Here is an 18,712-nt window from a genome sequence, read left to right on the forward strand (position 1 = left end):
AATTCCTTAGTCATCCTCTTCGTATCGTATGAATGCCAAATTGCCCCCCAAATTGTCGCTTTGGACCTTTACACTTAAATTCTCCCGCCGAAAAACTTTGCATCTTAGCTGGCTGCATTGGTTCCTTATTCATCCTCTTCGTATCGTATGAATACCAAATTGCCCCAAAAATTGTCGCTTTGGACCTTTACACTTAAATTCTCTCGCCGAAAACTTTGCATCTTAGCTGGCTGCATTAATTCCTTAGTCATCCTCTTCGTATCGTATGAATGCCAAATTGCCCCCAAAATTGTTTGAAACCTTTACACTTAAATTCTCCCACCAAAAATCTTCGTATTACAGTTGGCTGCATTGTTGTCATCGCCTCCAAAATTGTTGCTTTAGACCTTTCTTTACACTTTTCTTTACACTTAAATTCTCCCGCCAAAAAACTTGTCTTTGTATTAATTCCACACTAATTCCTTGTTCAGTCCATTTTCCCGCCAAAAAAACTAATTGGCACCCTCACCTGGTTAATTAATTGGATTAAGTTTTTCCCGCCAAAAAACTTAGTATATAGAGCACTCTAACCTTGAACTTGTGCCCCCCTCCCCACTCTTCCTGCCCACCTCCCACACTTCTTCACAACTCAGAGTATGTTAGTTACACTGTTCTCTGCACTTCTTCGAACATGTAGTCACCACACTCTGCTACACAAACACTTTGTTGATCGAGTGCAGTTTTTCCACCACTTTAGACTTTAGAATAGTCTGTCGCTCTCCTGGTCAGTCAATTGCACTGGTATACTGATGTGTCGAAGCATCAATGTCTCCGAAAAGACATCCCCCGGGAGTACACTTAGTGCATTGACCGACCAGGAGAGCGAGAGACTATTCTAAAGTCTAAGTGGTGGAAAAACTGCACTCGATCAACAAAGTGTTTGTGTAGCAGAGTGTGGTGACTACATGTTCGAAGAAGTCCAGAGAACAGTATAACTAACATACTCTGAGTTGTGGAAGAAGTGTGGGAGGTGGGCAGGAATAGTGGGGAGGGGGGCACAAGTTCAAGGTTAGAGTGCTCTATATACTAAGTTTTTTGGCGGGAAAACTTAATCCAATTAATTAACCAGGTGAGGGTGCCAATTAACTTTTTTTGGCGGGAAAATGGACCAAACAAGGAAGTGTGCTATTTTAACACAAAGATAGACAAGTTTTTTTGCGGGAGAATTTAAGTGTAAAGAAAGGTTTAAAGCGACAATTTTTGGGGCGACAACAACAATACAGCCAGCTGTAATACAAAGATTTTTGGTGGGAGAATTTAAGTGTTAAGGTCCAAAGTGACAATTTTGGGGGCAATTTGGCATTCATACGACACGAAAAGGATGACTAAGGAATTAATGCGGCCGGCTAAGATACGAAATTTTTCGGCGGGAGAATTTAAGTGTTTAAGGTCTGAAGCAACAATTTAGGGGCAATTTGGCATTCAACCATACAATATGAAGAATTTTTCAGTGTTGCTTAACATGAAATTGAAGTCGCCGGCTACTGTAACGTTGAATGAAAAAAGAGAAATGTGAGTGCAAGTGTGCGCATGTGGAGTGTTGTCTCGTGTTAATAAAGAAACCATATTCACTCCTCCTCATCTTCTTTCACACAGTCCTGCCTACAAAAGTCTGGTTCTTCCTCCTGCTGCAGTCTGGTCTCCAGATCCGCATCTTGAAGACAGAGAAACAAAAGTCACTGTATTGACAACAGCTATTGGCCTTACTAATGCAAGATATTATATCACACAACATGCAAGTTTATGACAGTTAGAATGTAGCTTAATGCTGCCTGTAAATATCCAAAGCACTGCAAAAAGTGTGACGGTCTGTATCTCAAATGACAAAGTGCAATGTGGGCCCAAGGACATTATACTGGAGACACTATAACTTCTTTCGTGGGACTAATTGTTTGAAGATATGAAAAGAAGTCTACAAATTTAACATATGACAATACTGTGTAATTAGAAGCAGTGCAAGCTTTAGTGACTGGATGAGTGGATTATAGAATATAAATGTATTAGCCTGGGTGCCATCCAATTTGCAAAGGATACGTTACAAATCAGAAATGTAGGCATGTATGTGTTGCTGAACAAATAAACTATACTCACAAGTGTGCCCACTGTCTTCTCTCACTGCTTTGTTGTCTTCATTTCCTTCTGCATTTTTCAATTCAACTGGTTTGCTGAGCCGTCATCGCAGGTTTCTCCCAGACCGGACAGCCGACCCTCAGGACACACCTAACAATATGAAAGGATAGTAAGTGTGATGGAAAAAAAATCTCCAGGCAACACTGAATAACCAAACTAATGATAACATCATGCAATTCAACTATCCCATTGATTAAATAGATTTCTCTACAAAAAAGTGTTACAAATGTACTTGTAGTATTTTATACGTCAGAGTTCTTAACATACTAGTACATGTACATGTACAAGTTGCTTGAATACATTTTTAAAAGTGTTAAGTAACAGTTACTGGCAGAATGTTATCCCACAGTTCGTAATACATCCAAGAGGAAAGGAAAAATCAAGTTTTTAAGTATTATCTCACCTGCATGGACAGGTACAAACTCCTGATTTGATCTGGTTTACACAGAAGTCAACCGTCATCACAGGTTTCTCCCAGTCAGGACAGGAACGTCAAGAAACACGTAACTACCTGAGTGTACATAAAAGGATAATTAGTATGATGCAAAAACATCTTAGAGTTAGATCATCAAAGATACCAGTAATCATAATGCTTTCATAGATATAGAAAGTGTTTGGCTATGGAAAGGTGTTTTTAAACACATTACTGGTTGTGTGTTATGCTTCAGGGTTTGTAACAAATCAGAAAAAGGTTTTAAGTTGTAAAGCGTTGTTTCACCTGTACAAACTCTTCACTGTATCTTCAAGTCAACCGGTTTGCCAAGACATCATTTGGTCTGGTGTGGACAGAAGTTGTCCATCATCACATGATTCTCCCTGAATCTCCCACTCAGGACAGGGACGTCAGGACAGGAACATCAGGACACACCTACAGTACATGATATAATGAATAATTAGTGTGGTGCTCCCCAAAAAATTCCAGGCAACATTGAGTGACCATAAAAGATAAAATCCGTCAATCATACAACCCCATTGCTTGGATATGTTCACATAGAAAAATAAAGTTGTAATTTAGCATTGTCTCACCTGTATACAATCTCTTCACTTTAGTCTGTCTTTAACTTTAAGTCAGCTGGTTGGCTGTGGCCTGGTTTGGACAGGAACATCAGGACTGCTGACCCTAATTCCTATATAAAAGAACAATTGATGCCAGGTATGAATGGGCAACTAGCTACCAGGTAAAGATTAACTCTTGTGACCTTGTACTTTGCCTCTTCCTAGAAATGTAGACAAGTGCTCAAAGAAGTGCAATATACCAGACATTTATTCAAGTAAGGCAACACAAAATTAATGTGAAAGATGTTTTGCTACATGTGTGTTACTTTTATAAAGTGTAAGATAGAGTAGATCACAGCCTAGCTGTCTCAAGTCTACTCGAACTGGGACTAAGAAGCTCTCTCGCCAAATGGATTTGCTCCTTCCTCACCGCCAGGCAACAGAGAGTAATGTACAAGGGGGTGTATTCTGACTGGAGGGAGACTACTTGTGGCCTTCCACAAGGAACTGTTTTAGGCCCACTGATATTTCTCGCTCTGATCAACAGTGCAAACGAGAACTCCTCCGCTAGGCGGTGGAAGTTCTTTGACGATCTTAACCTTGCGGAGAGCAGAATGATCGGGGATACCTCAACCATTCAGACAGACTTAAACCATCTTGAGCAATGGGCAACATCGAGGAAAATGCAGCTCCATCCAGGGAAGTGCAAAGCTATGCACGTGTTTTTCACAAGAACTCCCCCTCCACTGCCGTCCTTATCCATTGCTGGTATACTGTTGGAAGAAGTGAAGGCAGTGAAACTCCTTGGTTTACACCTTCAGGCCGACCTAGGTTGGAATACTCATGTCGATCACGTTGTCAAACAAGGTAGCAGGAAGCTCTTCCTCCTCAAACAACTCAAACAGTTTGACCTCTCTAGGGATGACTTACTTACCTGCTACAAAACGTTTGTCCGTCCGAGCTGTGAATACGCGGCGCCCACCTGGCATCCTGGACTGACTACCAGACAACGTCACAGGATCGAGTATATCCAGAAACGCGCGTGTCGAGTAATACTCGGGTCAGCTTATACTTCATACCCCGAGGCATGTGCAACGCTGGACTTACCTACGCTAGAAGACCGAAGGGTCCAACTTTGCCTGAACTTTGCTATGAAAGTTCTCAGATCACAGGACTTCCAACACTGGCTACCGCCCAGGAGGGGCACCACCACTGAGCGCACCACTCGTTCCAGTAACAAACTGACCCTTACCAAATGTAGAACTGAGCGGTACAAACAGAGTAGCGTCCCATACATGACCTACCTCCTGAACAGTCACTATTTGTGTTAGACACCGTACGTTAAAGTCGTTGTAAATAATGCCTGTGTAAATAAATGTAAATAAATGTGTAATGAATTTGCATGTACAACTGGACGCAATTCAGCCTTTGGCTGCAAAGTCCACGTTTTTTTACGAATAAAACACCATTTGATTGATTTGATTGATTGAAGACGTTTAAGGGAAGAATGCTAGAGTCAAACAGATCTTCTAAAGCATCGTTTCACCTGTGGATGCTGTCATCTTGCTCTTGTGTCTCTAAATGACCTGATCTGGTCCAATCTTCTCTTGTCAGGTTCAGACAGTAGTCCTCACTACTGCATCTGTCAGCAGCCACCTAACTATTAGAAGTTACACACTTGTCTCAAATAAAGCAAATAATAGGTTGAATGCAGAATTCAGATTTTTTCTCAACTAAAAGTCATCTTCGGTCTTCAAGTCACCTGGTCTGGTCCAATCTTCTCTTGTCAGGTTTAGAAAGAATTCACCACTACATGCATCAGTCAGCAGCCACCTGACTATACAGACATCAGAAGTTACACACTTGTCTCAAACAACATGAAGTAAATAGTAGGTTAAATGCAGAATTCAGATTTTTTTCTCACCTGAGAGTCATCTTTGGTCTTCAAATCATCTGGTCTGGTCCAATCTTCTCTTGTCAGTTTTACAAAGAATTCACCACTACTGCATCAGTCAGCAGCCACCTAACTTTAAACACAGACATTAGTTACACACTTGTCTCAACTCAAAATAACTGTAGGTAAAATGCAGAATTCAGATTTTTCTCACCTGATATTCCTCTTTGGTCTTCAAATTATCTGGTCCAATCTGTCTTGTTAGGTTCTGACAGAAGTTCTCACTACTGCATCAGTCATCATCTAACCATACATACATTATAAGTTGGACACTTGTCTCAAATTAAAGAACAGCAATGAACACACACACCTTAAATATATTTAATTTAAAAAAAACACATACCTCGACGAAAACTCTACATGATGACCATAACATCGGGGATACAAACAACAATAAAATAAATCAACCCCCTTCAACTAAAACTTTTTGTGGAATACGAAAAAAAAACTCGGCGCAAAATGTATTGCAACTGTAGTGTTTGCGCCAGAAATACTTGGGCTTGGTCATTACTATTTACTGAATTACTATCTAAAATGGAAACGAACAAGCTTTTAAATATATATATATTATATCGCAAATGATTATTTAGAACGAAACTATGGTCAACTCGACTTAACTAGTTTTAAAACGTTTTGCATCGTATTCATTTCGGCCCCTCGAAACTTTGAGGACGACATCTTGTTTACGCAAATTTTTGGCGGGATTATGAAAAATAATTAGGTGTAACGACGGCCACATTCCAACAGGTGTTTTGAACCACGTGGAGATAAAGAAAAAGGTTTGGTGAATACACAATTTATTTCAACAAATATAACATCAAAATGCTGAACAATTGACTAAAAAGACATGCACATATATTTACTACTCTACGAGCGCACCACACATTGAAAATGTTGTTGAAAACACTGCAACTTGATAGACTTTTTCTAAGCCTGTGTAAAATTAGGAACGGTCGCTGCCTAATACAGAAATAGGTCATGTCTTACGAAATATAACTTGACATGTTAGTACCAGTTGCTAAGGAATAATGTCAGCCCAACAATGTACTGGTTTACCTGCAACAATAAGCGAAGTCGTCTCCATACCACGCTACTCTCCCAATTGTCGCGCCATTTTCTTCTCTTCTCCAAAATTCGCCAGGTCAGGAAATCCGCATTTTCTCCTCAAAACATCACCAGAACAGCACAAATCCACAGCGAAAACTCCCCAGCATTCTGCTGCACACTTACCGAGACATTCTACCGACGATAACGCTAAAAAGCACCCAGAAATTCGTATTTAAAAAATCAGCCCAGAGTATCCCCATCGTCCGAAATCGCCATTTTGAACGGACGATACCAAACTTTTTTCACAGGTGTGCATAACGGCCGTGCCTAATTAATGTGAAGTTGGTAATCTAATTATGAACGACCAATGACGGCCCGTTTCGGTGCCAGGCACTTATATGTGACGAAGAAGGACGATTAGATTATCTAATTACGAACAATACTAACGTTGATGTCAATCTCGGTAAACAAAATGGATGAAAATGCAGCTACAGGGCACCTTTAGATTATTAATATTTCTATCATCACAAATAAACATTTTCAAGAATAAGCTGTTATGTGGCCACAGTATGAAACATAACACTCTTGCCCAATTTTCATATTGACTGTAAATTCATTTATTTTCGCGGGGACTTTATTCCGTGGTAGAATAAACGCCGTCCACACACAGGCAAACCTGTCCTTGGTGCTGAACACCTTCCACACACAGGAATATCAATTTACAGTGTTTAGGCCACAGCAATTTGATTTGTTGGTTCTCGGATTCACCTCTTCATTTTTATTCTATTTTTCAGTCGTCTCAGTGATAAATGAATATTGTAATAGTTGGCAAACACTTAGCACAATATAGGTATCATTTCTTGTTTAACAAGGTATATAATGTCAAAATTTGAAAATGTAGGAATCTTGTTTTTTTGGCCCCCCTTGTTTTTTTAACGCCCTATCGCATTAGATTTGGAGTCTGTGGAGGATGTCATCCATAAAATTTACTTGCTGTGGCCTGAAGGTTCAAGATAACATGTGTCGCCCCCCCCCCACCTCAGATAACCCCCGCGCCAGATAACCTGTGTCGCCTCCCGTCTCAGTTCAGTGTATAACCCTCACAGATGAACTTCCATGATGTCTTACATGTTTTTTTTTTGTGCTAAAGGTTCAAGATAACATGTGTCGCCCCTCCCCCCACCTCAGATAACCCTCCGTGCCAGATAACCTGTGTCGCCCCCCGTCTCGGTTCAGTGGATGACCCTCACAGATTAACTTCTATGCTGTCTTGCGTTTTTTTTTGTGCTATAGGTTATCACTTATTGTTATGTACGTTTACCTTCGTAGAAGGAAACAAATATTTTTGCTCTGTTCCTTCTTCTACAAGCACATAAGGTCAATCACCTGTCACCATGGCAACTGGTGCTGTAGCAGACACCCAATGGTGGTGTACTATGACAGAGCTGGTCACTTTACATTATACAGTTACTGGTACATCAGTTTAACTTCGAGTAAGGACTAGAGCTCCACGATCTTATATACATTAGAGAAATGAAACAATTTGGTTACCAACAAATTAAATAGCACATAATAAAACGAGACACAGCCAGATGTAGAAGTAAAGGTGTTTATTGAAGTCCGGTGAGTACAACACAAACTGTGGACCCGTCTCTTGAAAACCGTGTGGAGTTATGTACCTATTTCTTTTACATGGAATGATCCAGTGGTGCAAAACGGACAGTTCCACTCATAGAATAGGTGTGGACGGTTGTGTTACAAAGTTGCTATTTTGTTGTATCTACATGTACTGAAGTTTTTTCATGTTATGAAGTTATGGGTAAATACAATGTAGTTAGTGTTATGTATCAGACCCAGATGCCCAGTTTTCATTGGCTGAAGTGAGTTAATTGACTTATTAACAGTAGCCAATAGGATTTGTTGTACAACCAAGTTCAAGTGGCAGTTATTTCAGATTCTATGACTTTTTCAGGTGTCACTTTGCAATAAAAAACAAGCATTTTGGGTCTATCCAAAACCTAAGGATTGTAAGAGACAACATACTTCGGATATAACACTGTTACAGGTTGGTGAAAAATATGTAAATCATCCTTGTACAACCTACAGTCCCCAAAACCCACCAATGGAACAGTCCAAGAAAGGCAATTGGCCTCTTCCACTGGTGATTTTAGGGAGTGAGGTAGAGGGAAGAATAGGGACAGAAAAACTGAGGTATTCCCTACCTATTAGTTGAAGAGTAACATTTTGGGAAGCTAATATACACATATCTGTTCTTACCTGCACTACAGGGTTCTTACACCAGGGGGCAGGCTTGAGCACGACCAGATCTGAAGCAGTGCCTTTTCTCCACAAGCTGGAAACCATGCACAATAAATTTCTATTTCTTTGATTCCACAACTCGTTCAGTGTTCTGAATCGTGCCAAGCCAGCCCGTTCACTAAGTAGGAATTATGCCATTTTAATTAATCAGGGCCCAATTATCAATTATCACTCCGAGCTATAAAAATATATTAAGCATCCTTACTTATCGGGAATGGATAATTCTTTAGCTGAGCAGACCACACTTTTCTGGTGGATATCATTGGTGCACCCCCATGCATCAATTGGTACTTTCCAACTTAACATTCAAAGGCACAGTATAAAATCTGCCCTATGAATTGTATGTACAAGACGGTGACATTGCCTCCCCTATTTTTCCTGATGGTATCTTCCACATTTTCTTCAGACTGTACCAATACTTCACATGGGGGTGAACCAAAGCCTTAGCAAAGTGGTGTCTGTCACTTAACGTTACATACATAGTATACTAGTAGGTGTTAATAACAACAAAAAAATCAAGCAGAAAGTACTGAATTGTATACAACCTTACATATATATATGGATGCCAAGCAAAAAAATCTACATACAGCTAGCCACTCAATAAAGGCCATTCAAGCACAAAATTAGAACCTCTCTTCTTTTCTCTATAACAAATATAGTGCTACACCCTTGTATCATCCAAGGTAAGGACCAAGAACATAATTTTCAGCATGCTAATTGCACGCATGTCAACTTTCACAACATGGAAAAAAAACAAGCTGTCACGTGGGATTCAATGGATCTAATAAATATCAGCTAAGCGACAGAAAAAAATCTCAGCAATTTAGACGCAAACAGCTCTCAAGCATGATACTGGGGAACTAGATGAAAGCAATGTGGCTGTAGACGTTACAAAGAGCTTTATTCCCATGGTATCCCAGTGGCTTATGCCCCCCTCCCCACCTGAAAAGATCTACATGTTCCTAACCTTATATCTCCCAGCCAGCTGGCTAAAGTTTCACGTCTTAATCAAGAACAGATTGACTCCCACCACCACTAAGTCTACTACAAAGTGATTTTTTTCCCAACAAAAGCTCAGAAGTGCAAACGTTTCTACATACAGTGATAGGAGAAGTTCCAGACTTTACTAAAGTTATGTTATAGCTGTCTACGGCTTTCCAGAGAAAACCTGAAGTTTTATCTCCGACCCTTGGCATGCTAGAGGCTTCTATACTGGTTTGAGACAATTTCTACATACCCTGATACGAAATAACTTGAGGTGAAATACATCGGTGAAGAATAAGTTACGTTTTTAAGATAGATAAAAAGGAAAAAAATCTTTAAAAGTTACAAAAACTTATTTTCAATTAGAAGTAGTGGAAGATCGATACTGGCATTTCTGTTGCCATGGTAACAAGAATATCACTACTTCCTTCAACTGAATCTCTCACTTCCTGTTGGTCAGCAGCTTCTCTTTCATCTCCAAATATAGAAGGCACACATAAAATCTCAACCAATCAGGCTGTCCAATGTAAACTGAGAATACGCAATTGACCAATGAAATCAAAGGAGAGTCAGTTCACACACTTCCAGATAAAGCCAACCAATCAAATCCAACCTGACAGCAAGTGGCATTCAGTTGTGTTTACATTCTCGTTGGCATAGCAACCAGGAATCTTACAATGATTTTTAGCATAGGCATGGTGACTTCTTTTGTTAAAATGATCTGTTGTGATTGGTTAATTGACAGTTTGTTTTACCATATATGGTCATCACAGTATGGCAAGTGACAAATTACAGCTTCTAAGTCAAGGATCAACAATTCACATCACTATAGTATACGGCAAAGGATGTACCATTAACCAATCACAGTCTCTTTTATGCTACTTTGCGCTTGTGCTTCTTTACCATACATGGAAGTGTCCTCTTATCCCATTGGCTATTTTTCCCATGTATGGTAAAGTGCTCTTTTTCTAGCCAATCATAGCATTTCTACCAGTCACTTATCAAAATAAAGCAGGCCCTGGCCCATGGTACATGCATGCGTGTCTCCTCTACGCATAGAACTCTTTCGAAGTTTTGCCGTAAGCGTTGGTGTTCAGCTTCTTGGCAGGATGATCCTCCAACGAATAGGATCCTTCGTCTTTCTTCTTCATCCGGTACACGATGAACATGATGAGCAGGATCGCACAGAGGAGACCCACAACCGCTCCACCAATAACAGCTGAACAACAGAACACAACACAACATTGTCAGTAAACAAACAACACTTTCTACTTTCACTAATACATAACTGCATGCACCTATCAATAAATACAGAGTATTCTGAAGTAAAACTGCTTCATTCTGTTCAAAACAAGATCTGCTAGGATGACTCAAGTGAACGTATCCATTTCGCTCCCTTTTCATAACATACACTGATACCTTCTGGGTTATAAAAACGTCTTTCATATCTTTTATCTTTCTCTTACATAAAAACCTAAAGTGATCCCTTACCTACCATATGTTAAGAACTTCATAGATATGAGCTACTAACACATAGTGTGCTACTGGTTTACAAGTTGCACCTCCATTATGATAAACAATCACCATGGCAATGTGATGGATGAAAACATGCTGTGACAAACACGTAAACAACAACAGGTACAGAACATCACAAGTCCCTGCCATCCCCATTGTCATAAACATCATATAACAAGTCAACCCAGAGGAGGAACCTATCATGTATCGAGGGGAGGGGTGTCAAAGATCATTTGAGAACTGTGAGAGTTAGCTACTGGGTAAAACAATGTATTAAATGTAACTTTTCTTTGGGAGGATGTGCTTTCCTTGAAATGTGCAGGGAAAGAGTTTAATTCTACAGTTAGGTGGAGATCTCATTGTTTAAAGAGGGAAGAGGCAGCATGGAGGAAGGGCAGCTAAGTATGGAAATGACTAGAAGGTAGTAGATGTGTTTCATCAATGCAATTAATATCACACCCATGGTCTCGTGGTCCAAACAACACAATCCCCCTTTTTTTAAATTAAACTTGGCATGGATATCATTCTAGTTATCTTGAATAATTGATCAAGTTTTCAAATGGACAGTCACTGTCTTAAAAATATCCAAGCAGTATTATAGACCTCTAAAACATGAAGGTAGTAAAATGCCAAGTAACTAAGCCACTTAGAGAGGAAAAGTTAGCTTGGACCACCAGACTTCTCCATGGGGGTGATCAGGGTAGAGTCAGTGCAGCTGTACAAGGTATAAGGAAAGAGTGGCTGGACCAGAGTCTAGCACTAGTCTATAGTTAGGCTAAGTTTGGAAGGGGGAGCCAGTTACCTTCAAACTTTCCAACTTTAAGTTAGGACAGAGCAGTTGTCACAGGGAGAGAGCGGAGGGACAGCTGTTAGCTTGGTTAGTTTTCACATCCTGCCACCCTGCCCTACCCCATTCACACAATGGTGTGGTCCATTTGGCCATACTTTGCCCAGTCGGGTCAAACCATGTTTAGACAATTTAGGGGGAAGACAGATCAGCAGAAGACAACCACTGGGAATGGCAATGTCCACTATTGTTGCTGCCCCGGACAATTCCAGTACCACAAATGGGGATGGACAGGGCGGAACGGGCCACATATGGAAACACACAAGAGCACAATATAGAACAACATCACTACACATGACATGGAACGCTCCAAACCGCAGCAATATTCTTTGTGGTCACCCCAAAAGTGATTTCAGGAAAGTAAAACTGGGTTGAAAAGTCAATGTAGTAAGTTGAATTAATCCTGTTCCATAGCATTTTTGTGAGGCAAAAATTTGATGTCGCTGATGGAAAACGGTTGCTTGTTTTGTATTATAGGCTGGTTCTAGCTATTTATTGGTGGTACCAAGAAATAGCTTGTTTGGAGCCGATTTCAAATGCTTCACATAATAAACGGTAGTACACAGAATAAGCTAAATGTCAGTAAATATCAACATCAAACAGATTTTGTCATCCAGAATATTTTGTAGTGCCACCCTAAAATTGGATGCCTTCAAAGTTTGAAAGAAATGATAATGACCAATTTACATGTTGGGAGCAAATCTTTGTAGGACCTAGTGGATTTGGACTGTACCATTCCAGGCGGGGGGTTTGGAGCGTCCCATCCGATGTGCGACAACAACATGAACAACACAGAGATCAATTCACAAGTCACAGCATGAAGGAGGCATGCACAGCAATATGGATCAGAACAAGTCAGAATAGGGGTGGGGGTAGGGGTTAGAATGTTTCAACATGGTAGCAGAGTAAAGATGCCTGCTGGCCTTAGCAAAGATTACTAGTTAGTAACTTTCATAACCCTATATAAACCATTATGTCAAAACCTTTTAAAGGGGGCTAGAGGACTTAACTTTCATTCCCAACTTCTTAAACATTGTTTTTCAAAGAACAAAACAGAAAGAACTCACCAGCTATGTACCAAGGGGACAGCTTATGGCCAGAAGTAGCTATGGCTAAAGACACAACTGTACACAGCAACACAGCAAGGTGGAAGGTATGGGGGTGCAATAATGGCGAGGAAAGACAGGGGGAGTTGTTGATCATATCGGAGAAGGAGGGGGGGTAAAATGGACAGTAGATAAAGGAAAGTCAACAATACAAACATGGGAAGGGATAGAATAAAACAAATGAAACAATAGTACCACCAAACAATGATGAAAGACAAAGAAATTCAAAGTGGACACAAAATGACAGGAAACTGATGGAATGGGCATAAAAGGTTGTGTCATAAAAAATGTCTTCCACCATAAGACAAGGTCCCCACCCTTAAGACAAGGTTCCATACCCTTACATGGTTTCCCCACATCTAAGAATCTTCCCCATTCCTTAGGCAACTATCAGACAAGGTCCCCCACTCTTAAAGCAATATTCACAATTTCTTATCATGATTTTCCTGGCTATTCTTTCCTTCAGGCTCCTGTTATTATGTTTAAGGAAAGGTTGCCTACCTGCCATGACTCCTGGGTGTGAGAAAAGCGCTGTTAACTTGTTGTTGCCACTCCGCGGTTCCACTGCTGCTATCTGCACCTCATCGGTGGGCTCTGGGGTCTCCACCACCTACCAACCAAACACAGTACTGCAGCGTTAACATTCATTCTCCACCTACCAACCAAACACAGTACTGCAGCGTTAACATTCATTCTCCACCTACCAACCAAACACAGTACTGCAGCGTTAACATTCATTCTCCACCTACCAACCAAACACAGTACTGCAGCGTTAACATTCATTCTCCACCTACCAACCAAACACAGTACTGTAGTTCCACGTTAACATTAATATTTGCATTTTAAAGTAGTGCAAAAACACACAATTGCAGTGAAAATAGCACCATTGCAAATATTCAACAGTTTACAGTACCTTGATGCTGCTTTCCCTTGTTGGCTCTGGGTTCTTGGAGATGTGGTTGTTGACTGGTTTCTTGGTTGTCTCCTCAACAATTGCTTTCTTGGGTGGCTTTAAAAAAAGTAATGTAAAAATTATGCCTACATGCAAACGTTCTATATAATCTAAAATATGGCACTCAAATTCAGTGCAGCCACTTGAATTTGCTTAAGCTGAAGCACATCTTTTGCATTAACATACATTAACTAATATAAGTAATTTGACTCAACAATATTGTATGTATGTGAGTGAAGTGCTCATGTGTGTGTGTACTCATGAAAAAAAATGTTTCCATAGATGTTTTTAACTTCTGGAACTTGCAAGCATTTTTGTTAAAAAAAAAAAATACAAAAACAATACTGTGTTTTTTCTAGAGATCAACTTACTTTTGGAGGGTAGGTCTTGACTGGCCTGGGTGGCTTGGTTGGTTTGGGTGGCTTTGCCTTGGGTGGTTTTGTGTAGGGGTTGAATGGGGGAGGGTTGTGTGCTTCCTCCACAGGTTTGGCAGTGACTATTGTGTCCACAATTCCCGGGAAAGTCTCTTCAAGATCTGTCCACGGCACTCCTGCGGAAGAAAAGGAGAACTCATTCTTAATACGAATAATGTCAAATCTTTGACTACAAAGGACAGCCAAGAAGAATATCAGACTACTGGCACAGTACAAGTAGGTCACCAGCATTTCATAACCACCATATAAATGTTAGAAATGGATTAACGTATCAACTGTGTATGTGAATATATCTCAAGATTCTTTGACAATTCATTGTTATCGTGCCTTAAAACATACCAGAGGGTTACGTAAGCCTGCCAGAACCTATTCTTAATATCAACTAACATTTGCGTAACCAAGATCAATGTAAATGATTTGTTGAAAATATCAGTTTGTAGCTTATGTGTGGGTGGTGCCATTTTCTGAGCCATATTTATAACACTAGGATATACATTTTTTTCTAATCTCTTCAGATTTGCTGTTGGAGGATTAGGTTGCCATGACAACAGACCTGAGCCAGACTCCTCTGACAATCCGTCCTCGTCGTCGGGTCCTAGCCCTGACCCGTCTTCGTGGTCCACAAAGTCATCGATGGCCCCCGCCCCCGAGCCCCCGTCCACGTCAATGTACATGGTGGCAGGCCTGTGTTCCTCCCCAGCCTCCAAACTCTGTGTGTTCAGCAACAGGGCCAAGCCATCCTGGTGAATACAAGAAACAATAAGGTTTACAAAGCGTAGTCAAAATTCAGGCATTGAGATTCAGAATACGGCAGGCATCATCAATCTAAATGTCTGAAACGTTAAATTAAAACAAAATAATGACACAAAAGGCTAGACCAGGCTCCTTTCACACCAGTATTTCCTGCACTAGAAGACCCATTTCATACACAAACACATGCAACTTATTGGATTTTACTTCATTTTACATACAGTCAAAGGAAGTTGTTATAATGCTACGACTGTGCATGCTAGGTCCTGATGAAGGTACACAAAATACTGTACATCTTGAAATGTCTGTGGTATTTGTTTTTTGTTTATGTCTCAGCGGCCTTCAACTTTGACAAATTAGCCACAGTACATTGCACTGCGCAGGCGCATCTTGGAACCCTGAACACACTTACTGTGTACGGTAAATCCAGTAATTTTGTGTTGGTTTTATTTAAATTCACTTGTCCATGGTCACTGCCGCTAATGTCCCTTAACATGAATGTGTTTTGTATTTCTGAGGTGCCACAAAATTGTTTTAAAAACACTGAAAACCTATCTTTCTTCAATAATTTATAAAAAAAAAACATTGCAAAGGTAAATGCATTTACAGTATGTCCAGCTGTAGACTAATCGTACTGACAGCCTCAGGCTAGAGAAGGGAACAAAGGGGCCCACATTTCTCCCCACCCTTCACACATTCAGCTCAGCTTAGAAAGCTGAAACACTCAGGAAGCCAGACAGCAAATTGCCTTCAAGAATCTACCCAGCTACAAAACATGAAAGGTGTTTGAGCTGACTGGACAACAAGTCAATGGTGAACATCAAACAAGGGTGCAAAATTATTGATGATTTTGACAACGAAAAATCATTTCCTTTACACAATTTCATCTTTAACCCCTATTCAGTTCTCTAGTTTAATCCTGCACTGTAATATGAATAGTTATAATCCAAGCCTGTTACTGAAGCATGGTAAGTTACGATAGTACACAAAAACTACAGTATTCATGTGCAGGCGCAGTACATTTTGTCGACAGGGGTGGTCTATATCACAGCCCTGTCACCCAAACCTGCCTCTCTACAACTTACAAGGCCGTCTATCTCCTAAGGAAACCAGTTGTTACTGTAATTAGCATGTAATTACACCATTCATCAGGAAAGCCCCACCTGGTCTGGCTGCCCAGGTGTAACAATGCCCAAAAGGTTAATCATAGGTTAGTAAGAAAAAGGCAACAGAAATCCGATAGGTGCGATTTTGGAAACTCTATGTTCTATACAGACACTGTCACACATCAACGATTGTTAGGCAATAGATTATTGAGATACACGAGATATTGTTTCTCAAGCAACTGGATAGATGTGGAAAATACTAGAAGCTACTGTTCACTTTGTTTTGACACCAATTGTGGTTACCCATGACATGCAAAATTTATCCAGTTGCTTGAACAATTTGTGCATTTTTTAAAGATCCATTGTATCAAGACTTCTCAATAAATCCATTATAAAATCTAGTATCAGTCGATTCTGTACTGTTTGTATACACACAAAGACCTGCCAAGACCAATTAAACATTATTTCATTGTTACTAGGATTTCTTTCATTATACAAAGCCCGAAGGACACTGACTGCATGCCCTGCATACCTGGAGGCACACACCTGTGCTCCTTTGGGACCTTAAGTAAAGGAGGAATGAGATCCTACAGGTTACTGCAGGTAAAATCAGAGCTGTGCAGGTGTTTCTGATGTCTACCTGCATAGGTCCATGTACTGGGTTTAGTATACATGTGGATTTTCATTTGCTGCATTGACAGGAAATAATGGCAATGCTTAGTATGATTCATACTTCCTAAATTCTGAATAGTTCCGGTAAAATTTGTTTGGTGCTGGTAATTTTTTAACATTGCATGCACCAGTGCAGAAAAAGCATTTTGAGCCCTGTACCTCACAATACCTAACAGGAGCTACATTTCTGAGAGGGTCTGGTTTTCTTCACATCTTTAGTCTAAACCTGCATTGTGTCAAGACTTCACTCTTCAGCATTGACAGCAAAACTGGGAATCTGGTCTATCTTAACAGTACATGGGACTATCCATTATATACTTTGGGGGGACCAACTATTACCAGCTCTCCAACTATCCTATGCTTCAATACACTAAATAGACTGGATACTTCCAGTATACCAGCTATCTGTGGCTACAATTTAACCCAATCGTAAATTGACATTTAAATAAATTTGCCTGCTTTTCCACAAAGGTTTTGTTACGGAGTTTTCCTCAAGTGGGTATACACTTAACGTTATCTACTGTTTATAAATACTATGCACTTAGAGAAAGAGTGTGGTAGTGCACTGCGGTAAATCTAGATGACTATAGCAGTATAGGTTGAACATGGCCACCAGCAGGTCAAAAGTACACTTGGAACTTGAAGTACTTACTGTAAAATGAGACGTGCTTGATGGTGGCAGGCTTATAGGCCTTTTTGATATCAAATACTGTACTGCGATTCACTTTATGTTCGTGGTAACAGAATTTCACAGTCTGAGAAAAATGGAAACCTATATGTTTACGGTAGTGGGGAGAAGAGGGCGAAAGACTAATGATTTGTTAGCTGTGATAAGTTCGTGTGACTGTGAAAACCATGAACATAAAAGTACAGTGAAAAAATCAGGAATTGCAGTATTCTATGATAGAAACTGGACTATGAGCCCCCCTCCCCCATGCACACACAGACAGTTCTAAGAAAGGAAACAGACATAGGTCTGCACATGCCAGCCACATGACTCATCAACCCTACCATGCCAAACATACCATGTATGTGTATCCACGTATCATGTCATTTCGGTATTATATGGTATGTGCAATATCTATGATATTGGTATGTCAAACTCATACGAGCCATGCCATACAAAATACTGAACTGATTGCTAATTGAGCCCCGTGTTTAAACAGGCCAACTGAACAAATCTTCAACTTCAGCCTAAATCATACTCCAAACATTAAATGCTTCTCTATTAATAATACTCCATTTGTCCTAATCTATACAAACACTCAACATACAGCTACTCAAATCCTGGGATGAAGTCAGTTATTATATAATAAGGCCACACCAATTTAATTTGTTGGTTTTCAGATTCGCCTCTTCGTTTTTTTCTGATTTGCAAAAAAAAAATATGATTCTGGTTCAGAATCAACTGAAAAATGCTCATGTTATGCCCCCAACAGTTGAGGAAAGTCCTTTTCTTCCTAGTTGTTACAGTTTTCCCATCTATCATTGCAGTGGTTTGATTAAAAGTTCAAAATTCAATGTTTAAATTTTAACCCAGCCTTTTGTGTTGACTTAATGGCTCATTTCGTAGCATTTACGCCTATATTAGGATGCCTAGACCTGTTTTTATTTATTTTTTTTTTCGCCCTGTCGCTTCATATTTTTTCTGAAAAAATCCGAGAACCAACAAATTAAATTGGTGTGGCCTAACCCAATAATATCAGTAGAGTAGCCGAGTCATCTTCAACTTCAGCCTAAATCATACTCCAAACATTAAATACTTCTCTATTAATAATACTCCATTTGTCCTAATCTATACAAACACCGACATGCAGCTACTCAAATCCTTGGATGAAGTCAGTTATTATATAATAACCCA

General features: G+C 40.0%; 1 protein-coding gene across 2 annotated transcripts in view; it reads right to left on the minus strand.

The window, feature by feature from the left end:
* Positions 1–7,761: 7,761 nt before the first annotated feature.
* Positions 7,762–18,712, minus strand: part of LOC109479555 (syndecan-2-B-like) — a 22,339-nt gene continuing 11,388 nt past the window's right edge. Inside the window, exons 2-7 of one of the 2 annotated variants that reach the window (XM_019781535.1) lie at positions 14,877–15,063; positions 14,261–14,439; positions 13,851–13,946; positions 13,439–13,547; positions 12,899–12,955; positions 7,762–10,688 (exon numbers count right to left, since the gene is read on the minus strand). In XM_019781535.1, the coding sequence (XP_019637094.1) occupies positions 10,519–10,688; positions 12,899–12,955; positions 13,439–13,547; positions 13,851–13,946; positions 14,261–14,439; positions 14,877–15,063 (798 nt within the window). In that variant the 3' untranslated portion in view covers positions 7,762–10,518. The remainder of the gene's footprint in view (positions 10,689–12,898; positions 12,956–13,438; positions 13,548–13,850; positions 13,947–14,260; positions 14,440–14,876; positions 15,064–18,712) is intronic. The other variant, XM_019781536.1, reaches the window with a different exon arrangement.

Source organism: Branchiostoma belcheri, unplaced genomic scaffold, assembly GCF_001625305.1.
Source record: "Branchiostoma belcheri isolate BF01 breed outbred unplaced genomic scaffold, Haploidv18h27 scaffold49, whole genome shotgun sequence".
NCBI lineage: Eukaryota > Metazoa > Chordata > Leptocardii > Amphioxiformes > Branchiostomatidae > Branchiostoma > Branchiostoma belcheri.